Here is a 12,646-nt window from a genome sequence, read left to right as displayed (position 1 = left end):
CAAATTACACACAAACAACATGCATAGTCCGTCATGTGTAACTGCATGAGTTGAGTACCACTTACCCAAATGCTTGGAAACAAATATTTCAGAACCCAGAGATTTTTATGTCTTGAAATATTTGTGTCAACTTTGCCTATATCAAGAATCATTAATGAGAAAATTCAAAATCCAAAATGCTCCAAAAACTAGAACTTGAAATTTTGAATTTTCAGGGCTGTCGAATATTAGCCCTGCCTTCAGGTGTGTTGCATGAATTCTGATTGGTCTTAATAAAAAAGACTCAGAGTCATCTATCAGGGGGTGAAAACGGAAGGATCAGAGAAGCAGAGCGCCAGCCACTAGAGTTCTTTAACTCTACCAATGCTCAGACCAAAGGGGTGATCCTGTCCTCAGACTGCATCCTCAGACTGACCTCACACTGCTTCAGACTGCAGTGCTCCTCACACTGCCTAGACTGCACTGAGCTCCCGTCTCCTCCTGCCTTATATTCCTCTCTCTACCCAGCCATATCACTCCTGTCTCCACCTCCCTAGTGTTGGATTAAAGGTGTGGGATCCGCTGTGTGTCAGTTTTGTTTCTCTGTTAGACAGATTCAACCTCATGTCGCCCAGGGTTCCTAACAGAGATCCCTCTGCCTCTGTCTCCCAAGTTCTGACACCACACACACACACACACACACACACACACACACACACACGCACACGAACACACATGCATGCAGGCACACACACACATATATACACATGCACACACACAAAAGATTTTCAGATTAGGGATGCTCAGTCTGTATCTATCTGTATCTGTTTAAGTTTTTTATTTAATGAAAATGTAATCCCAAGGATTTCTGTTTCTAAACATAAAATAGGTAAACTTTCTCCTATTCTTCTACCCACTTTTTAAGTGTACATAGGTGCTTTGCCTATGTCTATGTGTATGAACCACATGTGTACAGTGTCCAAGGAGACTGGAGATAAGCACCAGATTCCCTGGGACTGGAGATGAAGATGTCTGTTAAGCTGTCAGGCAGATGGATGGTAAGACACAAACTCAGGTCCTCTGGAAGAGCTGCCAGCGCCCTCAACCTCTGAGACCGTTCTCCAGTGCCATCATGTGCTTTTTATAAGTATAGTCAAATTCACTAGACATTATCCATTCAACAAACAAGACAGCGCTGAAGTGACCACAGCAGACCAATGAGGGACACCGGGACCTGAGGGACATCTGGTTGGTTGAGCTCCTTGGGTATTACCTTTAAATCAAGTTTCTTGTGCTGGGTCGTGGGGAAGCTGATAACCTGAAGATATCAATAAGTGCAGAACAACAAAAAGTCCCAAGAAAAGTCTGTCCTCTAACCAAAGACCAGAAAGGAATGGCATAAGCTATCCTTGAATGCAGAATATCTGGTGTGTTGATGTCAGAGGGAGCCAGGGGAGAAGCTTGAACTCATGAGGAACCTTGGCTCCTACTCTCATGCTCTAGTAACAATACACACACACACACACACACTATCAGAAGAGCCTGCTTAAAACAAAATATCAGTAACATCTGGAGTCTCATAACAAAATAGCCAAAATGTCCACGATCCAATGAACTTAGTAAGAAAAGGCTAGATGACACTAATGTTAGAATTACCTGACAAGGCTTTTAAAGCAGCCATCATAAAAATGCTTTATCATTTGTGACCATGAAACTGTAGGTCTCAGAAAAGTAGATAGCCAACACAAAATGAACTCAGTGACATCTTTGTAGGTTCTATTTTCAGTCTATTTTCAATAAGAGAAAAATACACAAAAATACAAGGAACCAAATAGAAAACTGAGAAGAAAAATAGTAATCAAAGAACAAAAATATTCTTCATGGGTGAAGCTCATCAGGAGAAAATTCTAAGAAGCAGTAAATGAAAGATAAAATTGTAGAAAATATCTAATTAAGGAACTGAAAAACAAAATAAATAGAGCCTAGGGGGCTGGAGAGATGGCTCAGCAGTTAAGAGCACTCCTTGCTCTTCTAGAGGACCCAGATTTGATACCCAGCACCCACATGGCAGCTCACAACTGTTGTAATGCCAATCCCAGGGTATCCAACGCCCTCTTCTGGCATCTGCAGGCACTGCACACATGTGGGCAGAACATTCATACGTAATCACGGTTTAAATTTTTAAACAAAAAATAGAGCCTAGGGAGCAAAAAATGTGTGCTGTCAGAATCTCAAAAGGAAAGAAAATGGTGCTAGCAATTTCTCAAAATTGAAGTAAAAAAAAAAATTCTAAGTTCAGGAAGCCAAGTAAGCTTCAAATAAAATAAAGCTAAACCAATCCATCCCAAGACACATCAAAATTAAACTTTTGAAAACTAAAAGCAAAGGCTTGACAGTGGTAGAAGACGGACCTTCTCGTAGCAGGGGAAACCCACGTGACTGACAGCAGTTTCCTCATCACAATCCATCTGAAGAAGTTACAAATTGTCCAAACGCTATTCAAAAAGGACTATCAATTTGTAGCTTTATATCCATAAAAAGTATTCTTTGGGAATGAAGGAAAAATCAACATGTTCTCTGATGAAGGAAACTTAAAAGTTATCACAGATCGTTACGTAAATGTAATAAAAAAAATTTTCAAATACTCTAGGTTGTGCTTGATCATCTGATGTGGCCTTCAATAGGTGGGAAATGTTTAAGATAGCTATTTTATTAGTACCACCGTCTAACCAACCGAGCCACCTGGTCAGTTGGGCAGCTATTTTATAACTGGAGACGGTGAGAGAATTTGATGAGAGAGAAGATTAGGTGCAGTTATAAAGGGGTTTTATGAAAAAGACCTCTACGGTGAGGAAATGGTTTCAGGTCTTGACTGTGGTGTTGGTTACCTGTGATAAAAAGGCAAGGTCTCCAGGGAACCCTGTGGAAGAGGAGGCAGTGGAAGATCCAGAGGATATGGAGGCATCAGATAAACAAGGCCCTCTAAATCATTATGAGCCAAGCCCACAGGAACTCGCAGAGACTGGAGCAGCAGAGGGCCTGCCTGCACGGGTCTGCGCCCGGGCCTCTGCACTTAGGACTCCAGGTTAGTGTTTTTATGGGATTCCTGAGGGTGTGAACGCGCGGGCCTCTGAAGCTTGTGCCTTCCTTTGAATTCTTTTCCTTTGTTGGTTTGTCTCGTCCAACTTCAATGTGACAGTTTTTGTTTCATTATATCCTATTTTGTTATATCTTTTGAAAATGAATGAATAAATAAAAACTTAGACCCTGGAAAAGGTTAAAACCTAAACTGTCATTTCTACCTGCTGGGAGAGGGAAAACCAGTTTTCTCCAGCGGAGCAGCCCTGGGCAGATCAGCCACCCCAGGGAAGACCTCACATTCAGGAGCAGCTGACCTACAGATAATAAACTCCAGAGTTTGTGTGTGTGTGTGTTTTCATTTGGTTATGATCTGGTGTTTTTTGATTTCCTTTTGGGTAGTGTTTTATTTTGTTTTCTTGGTTTGGGGAATTTGTTACTGTATTGGGGTTTTGCCTGTTTTCTGAGAAAGAATTTAAAGTTGGGTGGGTAGGGAAGGGGAAAGGATATGGAAGGACTTAGGGGAACAGAAGAATATGATCAAAATGTATTTGAATTTTAAAATTGATTTAAATTTTAAAAGGATGGCAAGAGCTCTTTACATCCATTTTACCAGTATCATTTTGTGGTATGTTACTCCGGTGCGATCTTAGAGGACAGCGAATGAGAATCAGAAAGGCGTTCTCTGTACTGTTTGCAGCTTCCAGGAGCTATACAGTGACTCAAAATGAGAAGCTAATTTTAAGAAAATAATTCTATGGAACCCCTGCACGGAGCAACCCCTAATAAGCAAAACCAAAACGAAACCTATAAATCCAACCGTATAGGAGACTTACTGTCACAACCAACACAGAAAACTATTTGAAGTGACTTTAAGGCAGAATGCTTTGACACTACAGTCTAAGGGGAGCAAGACCTACAAAAGGCAAAAGGGAAGAAAAAATCTTAAACCCTGTCCAGTAATCTTACTATGAATAGTCTTGTTGTTACTATGATGCTGTGTCTGTTTGTGAGCACTGTATGGGATAAAGAGTATTGGTATCACTAAATCCATGTTTGAGGGTATATGTGTATATGTGTTGTATGCATGCATGTATTTTGCATGTATGTGTGCATATGTGTTGTATGCATGCATACATTTTGCATGTATGAATGAACATGCGTGCATTCACAGGGAGTGTGTGTGCGTGTGTGTGCACGTGCGCGTGTGTGTGTTGGATGTCTGAAAGGGCAAGATAGAATAAAAAATAGTTAAGTACCAACTATTCAAAACTGAATTACCTAGGATAGTAGAATTCCACAGCATATTTCACTTAAGAATATCATACTTTATAGCTGCACTGGCTGAAAAGCCTGAGAAATGATAAACCTAGAAGCCGTGAATCACATAGATGTTTGCTTCTAAAACTCTCCTGTAAAAACAAGAACCCGGGGCTCCTAGGAGAAGCAGCTCCATCTGGTCCAAGGCAGGAAGTGCAGTAGGTGAGCCTGCATCGATTTGTCCTGATACTAGGATGCCAGGGAAACCTTCAGAAGGGACCGGGGCTGTTTCCAAAGCCCTGCTGGCTGAAGGTGGGACCATGTAACCATCAATCAGAATAACAACCCCAATGGATTAAAGTGCATCAAATGTGTTTAAGTCCGAGTTCATGATAGCACTTAAAATAACTGTATTGATCAGCTTCGGACAATACGAAGGAACCAACTCATTATTCTGAAACCTGGTAAATACAGGGGAAATGCCATTTATCTCATGTCAGCTGTACCTCACAATAACCAAAGCTTTAATGAGAGGATGCTTTTCTTTATAGAAGCTGTAGAGCTAATAAATGAAAAAACAACAATGGCCCCCAATCAAAGGCCACTTTTTTTTTTGCAACCCTTAATGGAATAAGAATCTAGATGGATTATCATGAAGGACCACTAACATGAATAAATGGAAGATAACCCTCCTGATGAAGGCACAAACTACCACTTCGGAATTACCCTTGCCAGGGAAGAGAGAGAGAGAGAGAGAGAGAGAGAGAGAGAGAGAGAGAGAGAGAGAGAGAGAAGTGCCTGACTAAGTCTCTAGACCTAATTACCGACTCACAGGAATGACACCATGGGGATGCAATCAGCAAATCTGAGCTGGGGAAACCCTACAGTGCAAACAACCCAGTGTCTTCAACAAACAGCATACAAGGGAGAGAGTGTGTGTCAGAGAAAAGGCTGTAGGCTTCTGAGAGGCACCTCCACCAGTTGCAATGTAGGAATCCTGTTTGGAGCCTGGCTCGTGCTAGAGGCAGTGGGAGAAATGAATGCTGACTCTCTGATTTGATCACAATTGTGGGAAGGGTTGGTCTTTTCCTTTATCTTTTCGGGTAGAATCTTGTCGTGTGTCTCAGGTCAACCTCAACTTGCAATCCTCTTCTCTCAGCTTCCTAAATACTGTGATTACAAGCATGTCCCACTGCATCCAACTGGCTTGACATTTTAAGTCCACAGTATTTCTACATGGAATGATGCGCTGTCCCAGATCTACTTCAAAGTCACCCAGAGTCAGGGAGAAAGGTGACAGCTAAGTAAGAACGAAATGATTGGCCATAGGTGACTGTTGTGGAGCTCGGCCGTGAGGATTTCAATTTCCTCTGCCGTTATCCAAATTTTACACGAGTAAGAAACCTTGCAAAACAAAATTTTGCTTAATATACTCATGCAGAGCCAGGTGTGGTATATATCTTTAATCCCAGCACCTGAGAGGCAGAGGCAAGAAGACCAAGAGGAGGTCAAGATCATAGCAAGTCTGACTTGGCTCCACAGCAAGCTTGAAATCAGCCTAGGCTATGTGAGACTTGCCGAATATGGGGGTGGAGTTTGGGGGGAGGCAAAGGCTAGGCTCAGTCAGTCATGTGCTTACCACAAAAGCACAGATCTGAGTTCAATCCTCAGAACCCAGGTAAATGCACACACCCTGGCTGGCCAGCCGAGCTGAATCGGCAAGCTCTGGATAAAAGTGAGAGACCCTACCTCAAAAAAGAGGGTGAAGAGATATGTTTCAACACACCCCATGCACACACATGGGAATAGTTATGTGCACTTATATACATATGCATACAATTAAATTTTAAAATAACTAAGACCACAGAAACCTGCATTTCTAGAGCTAGCTGTCTCCCTAATCTACACCAGTGGGGTTTATTCGATTCTAAGAAGCCTAGATTAGAATCCTGGTCATGACAGCAACAACATGGAGCATTTTAGAGCATGTCCATATTGAGTTGTTCATAGATAGTGTCATTTAATCCCGATAAACTCTGGGTAGTAAATACTGAGATCATCCACACTTCACAGATGACGAGAATCAGGGACAGAGTTCTGATGACAAAATGAAGCCTTATTCCCACAACTGAGCACATCTGCAGACTTTTAGTCAACACCCAAGGGTGAAAAATGAAGACCCCTTTCATTGGGTTTCTTTACGATAAATACATCACATCATCCTTATCTGGTCCCTTGGAGAAAGGACTATCTGAACCCCAACCCACCCAGCTGTGTGGACTCCCAGACTCCTTCCTCCAAACTGGAGCCCTGGTGCATGCTGGTCCCAGCAGAGGCATGGCTCACCTGGGCCTCGGTGCCTCTTCTCCATCCAGATGTAGCAATTGTTCTGGGCCACCCCAGTCTGCGAGTCCAGGAAGGGGAGGCGCACGCTCCGCTCTGCACACAGTCGTGAGTTGTAGCTCCGGCAATGCTCAATAGCCTCCTTGTAGAACTGGTCCCCAAGCCTACGGGAGGCAAGAAAGAAAAGGAGTGAGACCAGGGGGCGAAGAAACACAACCAGAGGGAAGCGGTCCCGACCCTCTTCCCAGGAAGAAGCCGCATTAATAGTAACTAAGTTGGTGAGCACCAGGAGCCCCATTTGTCATCAAATCTCTACCAGATTCTACTTCCTGTCCCAAATCTACCAAATCGCTTAGAAAATCCTTTAAAATAGACTCAAAGAACAAACACCACCAGTAAAGGCGACCAGCTGAGATATGGCCACCCCTGGAGGTGGTTCAGTAACAATGTTCTGCATAGGATTTAGAGAACATCCAGAGCCAGAGCCCACTCTTTGAGCACCGGTACACTTTACTCTCAGAAGTTGCCAAAACTCACCCAGGTTCCTATTGTGACAGAAGGGTATTTAGGATAAACCAAGACTACAAGGGCAGAGGAGACATCCTGTGGATGTTCACCCATTCATTGTAAGAAGCATTTGAGGAAGGACACCATGGATATACACCCACAGTTAAAGAAAAAGAACTTTCTCTGGGCAGGGTGTGGTGGCACATGCTTTTAATCCCAGCACTCAGGAGGCAAAGGCAAGCGGATCTCTCTGACTTTGAGGTCAGCCTGGTCTACAAAGTGAGATCCAGGACAGCCAGAACTGTTACAAAGAGAAACCATGTCTAAAAACAACAACAACAACAACAAAACAAAAACTAAACAAAACAAAAAGAAAAAGAACTTTCTCTGATCAAAAGCAAACAAGAGAAGTATTTAAAATAATGTCTGACACTCCCCCACCCCTTTGGGAATTGCTGAGGGATGCTACAGAAGGGGAAGTCACTGTCCCTAGTTGTGCAAACACCAAAGGGAACCCACTAGGCTCCAGTGCATAGTCCCAACCCCTGGTCACACAACCCTCCCTAAACACAGTAAGACACAAAACAAAACAAACAAAACAAAACAAAAAGACAAGACTGTGAGACAGGAACTCATCTGGAAGAGGCGCGGTTGACGCAGGTGGGTGAGCTGTAAGAGAGGTAGGGGCAGTCATCAGAATGCATTCTGTGTATAAAATTGCCAAAGATTAATTCTAATTAATAAAAATTAAAATAATGAGGCTGGAGAGTGGTGCGGGAGAATTGTCTGTATTCTGTCAATCATGTTTTTAAATAAACGCTGATTGGCCAGGCAGGAGGTGTAGGCGGGAAAACCAGACAGGAAGTGGAAATGATGCAAGGAGAGCAGGAGAATTATGGGAATGAGGAAGTTGATTCCTCCCACTCCTGCCCAGATCACCGAAGCAGCAGGATGTGAGCTACCCCACTGAAAAAGGTACTGAGCCTCATGGCTAACATAGATCAGAAAAATGGGTTAATCAAGATGTGAGAGTTAGCCAGTAAGAAGCCTGACCTAACGGGCCAATCAGCATTATAACTTACAGAGATTTTAGTGTGATTTTTCTCTGGGACTAAATAGCTGGGACGGGGCGGAACAGAAAACCCAAATAACAAAAAGGCCTGGCCCTTTCGTGTTACAGGAGAGAAGGTTCACCTGTTAAGAGCAGTCACTGCTCTTCCAGGGATTGGTTCCTAGCACCCAGGTCAAACAGCTTACAACCACCTATAACTCAAACTCCAGGTGATTTAATGTCCTTTGACCTCCATGCAGGCACATGTATGTAGCATTTATACATACAGACACACACGTAGACAGACATATGTTCTTTAGTTAGGACAAAATTAATAATAATAACAGTTGAACTCAAAGCAATTCAACGTCCAGAGTTGAAGACACAAATATAAAGCCATCCTGGTTTGCAGGATAGCAACCCAATTTAAACACAGTCAATTTGATGTCTGTGAGTCGAGTACTTCATATAATTTGGACCTTTTGAGGCCAACATATTGCACTTAGCATATCACAGTATTCTAGACTCATCCAGACTGTAATATATGTCAGAATGTCCTTCTGTTTCTGACTGTATTATATTGCATACTTTGCTTATCAGGTCATCAGCCAGTGGATACCTGGAGGCTTTCATGCACTAATCACTGTGAATGTAATAACCATACTCTCTATAGAAAATACGTCACAATACCCTGTGGGCATAGGGGTATAAATATCAAGCCTCTACTTTCAATTATTTAGAGTTCAGTCCCAAGAGTGGATTTGATGGACCATGTGGAAACTCTGATTTTATTTCTTCCTTTTTTTCCTTTTTAAGAACTACCAGGGAGTGGGAACTGAGATTGGTATGTAAAATGAAAAAAAGATAGTTTGTTTTCTTTTTAAAAAGGGGGGGGGGAGAAAAAGGAGAAGGAGAAGAAAGAAGAAAGAAGAAGAAGAAGAGGAGGAGGAAGAGAAAAGAAAAAAAGAAATTTCCTTAAAAAAAGGAAAAGAAGGAAAAGAAAGTGTCCTGCAGACTTGCCTACACTCAAACCTGATGGAGACAGTCCCTCAACTAACACACTCTTTCCAGATGACTCTAACTTGTTCCCAGCTTGCAAAAATGTAGCCAGCATAATATACAAAGTGCTTTATTATTTTGTGAATTAATTTCCTTCTGACAATGCCACTATATTTTACTCTGTTGGGAAGGGACTTAGGTGGCCTCGTTTTGCAAATGTTTAGCACTTGAAACAGTGGATTATATAAACTTTATGGGATTTTGTGCCCTTGGTTAAAAATATTGACACTTTTGAGTTTATCAGCTTTCTAAGCTGAAAAGTGAATTCTGGTTCCTCGTTCCATAATTACAGAACAGAGACGGCCTCCCGTGTAGGGGAATTTCTGCTTCTTCTTCTACTGAGACTCTTCCACTGTGGAGCTTGTGTGGTTGGTAAATGGAATGTTCCTGAAGAAGGGCTTAGAAACCAAAGGTGCTCTTCCTCAACTGCATCCCTACAGAAAGTGAGAAAGATTTGCTTGCACTCTGCAGCAGCTGCTACAAGAAAGAATTTGTTCTCTTTACGCTTTTGTTGGTGTTTTCTCAAGCTGTTTTCTCTCTCAGTTCATTTGGATAAGCTATGATAAATTTAACCAGACATCTTCTTAATAAAAAAAAAAATCAAGTCAGAAAAGAAAGAACTACCATACTGTTTCTCACAGTGACTCCGCCATTTCACAGGACCACCAGCAATGCATACGGTTCTAATTCCAGCCCACTCCACTACGGCTTGCTGGACAGCAAGGTTTTAAGCAGCCTTTCCTGTTCTTTTTTTAAGTCAATGGGTCAGATTCTACTAAAGGTTTTTTATTTTTATTCTGATTTTTATCATCATCATCATCACTAGTGTGTGAGTGTGGGAGCAGGGCACGTAGGGGGGCAGGGCACGTGTGACAACTTCGCAGAAACAGTTCTCTCCTTCCATCAAGGATGGAGCCGAGGTCCTAAGGCTTGCTCCGCAAGCACCATTAGCCCCCAAGTCATCCCACCAACCTCCTACCAAAGCATTCAAAGCAAACATCTTACAATTGGCGAATACAGTCATGGAAAGTTCATCTGTAATTTAATTGTTGACAAGCCTCTGAGAAACAAACAATAAATCTCCACCCCACCCCTACTCCCCTCCCATCCCCCACTCCCTCTCTTTACCTCTGAAGATCCCCACATTCACGCGGAAGGGTTAGCACACACAGAAGGTATCCCGGCAATAACAAAACCAAGCTACCATCAAATCCTAATAACCACACAGCAGGAAATGAACTGGGGAGGGGAGCAGAAAGCCCATTAAAATGCTATAAAATGGAACGGCACATAATCTGATGTAATCAAAGATACTAACAAGGACCACAAGATTGATCAAAAATAAAGAACGCTTTCGACAAAGTATTTGCCTGTGTCTCACCAGCTTGAATGGTTCCCCCTACTAAGGCAATGTGTCTCAGGGGAACAGAAACATTTACAGGCAGTTTAAGCCATGTGAGATGATACAGCCTGCCCAGGGTCTCCAGCAGCGACCATCCATGCCACATTGATGGGAACTGCTCAGAGTACCAGAGGGGGAGGTTTCCCATAGTCTGCTGTTTTGTTTCAGACAGGATCTTACCACGTAGCCCGTGTTCCTGCCTCAGCCTCCCAGGGCCAAGGTGACGGATGGGAGGACCACCATCCGCCCAGGCTCATCCCATGACCTTTTCTAAAAAAGATCTTAACTAGTTCAACCTGAGAAATTCTGGTTAAGGGAGGGGAAAACATAAAATTATAAATTGAGCCAAAAAAAGGGGGGAGTGGGTAGGGTAAAATTCGTCTCCTGGAACAGGATTTCTTTCCTCCAGATAGACCTCTGGAGGCCTGTACCAGAGAGATCCACAGAAAGATTTCAAGGCAAATGTCCCCGCCATGCTCCTCGCTTCCAACAGCTTTGGCCCACATAAGAGGAACAAGAAGATGGGCTCACTAAGAATGAACAGTGAAGTCCAACATCTGTGCCTTATACTGAATGGAGGAGAAAGCCAACAAAGCTGGGACACAGTGAGAACAGAGTTGCTCTCTGAATATACAGTGTCAGTACTCACAGGCGTGCTGGGGGAAATGTGGGTTCTCAGAAGTGTAAACTTCGTGTGAATGAAACATCTTATAAATATTAAATACCAGAGTTCTCGCCTTCCACCTTGACATGGGTTCCAGGAATTGAACTCAGGTCGTTGGACATGCTCAGCAAGTGCCTCTAACCCACTGCGCTAAGGACTGGAGCCTCACAAAGTGACATCCCACAGCCTCTAGACCATCATCTGTCTCCAGAGAAGACGTCAGCTTTAATCAGACTGGGTGCCTGCAGTACTTGAAAACAATAGTTAAAAGCCATTCTTGAAGATAGGGGAGGAGGAAAAAAAAGATTTCAACCTCCTGGATGAATGTAAGCAGCACTTCTCCAAAAGTTAATTAGCCAAAATCTTCACGGCACTTTCTACACACTCTAAAAGAAAATCGATGACCAGGTCTCCCAAACCCATGGAAAGCAATTTAAACAGAAGAGAAGACAAATGTCCTTTCCAATATGGCATTTAAAAATAAATAAATAAATAAAGTCCCACAAGGAAAGGATCCCACGGGTGACATTTGCATTCAAGCCACAGGGGACAGAAAGGGCCAGGACGGGCCGGCAACATATGACTCATTCTGTGGAGTTGTGACTAGCATGCCCCAGGCTGGAGCAGGCATGGACCAAGCTCAGCCATCACCTGTCTGCACCAGACCATGGGGGCTAGATTACCAGTTCATGATTGATGTCTTGAGCTGGAGGAAGCAGGCACCAGGCAGGTTAGACTGATGTCCTCATCAAGAACTGACCCCAGGTCACTAAAGGCTGCAATCAGAAACAAGAAGTAGTTGCTGGGCTCTGAAAAGCCTTCCAGTCTGGAACACCAGTCGCCTGGTTCTAGCAGACGTTGTAAGGAGTGGGAGGTCTCTTTATGGTCCCAAACAGACAGAGGGGTCCAGTCTAGCTCTGAGAACTAGATGTTTCTCTCCAGGGATTTCCAAGAACCTTTCTTGAGCATGTCTGTGGGGAGAGGGATTCCAGGGCCTGAAGGGCCCTCTGCTCCTCTTCCGACCTCCTATTTTAGAATGTTCACTGTCTCAACTTCCTGTCTACTACCTTGAGATAAGGCTCAGGTTCAACCCTCCAATCAGACACTTGTCCTTATTGTCCCACAAGTTCTATGCTCATAACTAAGAATATGAGTCACGCCATACTTCAAAATGCATCCCCATCCAGATAGGATGGAACATGCCTACAGTCTCAGTATCAGTGATGTGGAAGCAAAGGGATTACAAGTTCAAGGCCATCCTGGGCTATAGAACCAGTCTCTGTCTCCAGCAGGGGCAGAGGGA

General features: G+C 43.2%; 1 protein-coding gene across 8 annotated transcripts in view; it reads right to left on the bottom strand.

The window, feature by feature from the left end:
• Dpf3 (double PHD fingers 3) overlaps positions 1-12,646 on the bottom strand; it is a 265,496-nt gene that overhangs the window by 137,702 nt on the left and 115,148 nt on the right. For all 8 annotated transcript variants that reach the window (XM_048449097.3, XM_087911681.1, XM_087911685.1 and 5 more), the window contains exon 2: positions 6,664-6,824. In XM_048449097.3, the coding sequence (XP_048305054.3) occupies positions 6,664-6,824 (161 nt within the window). The remainder of the gene's footprint in view (positions 1-6,663; positions 6,825-12,646) is intronic.

This window comes from Myodes glareolus, chromosome 11, assembly GCF_982192425.1.
Source record: "Myodes glareolus chromosome 11, mMyoGla1.1, whole genome shotgun sequence".
NCBI lineage: Eukaryota > Metazoa > Chordata > Mammalia > Rodentia > Cricetidae > Myodes > Myodes glareolus.
The sequence above is the reverse complement of the archived record's forward strand: the minus strand, read 5'-3'. Positions and strand labels throughout refer to the sequence as shown.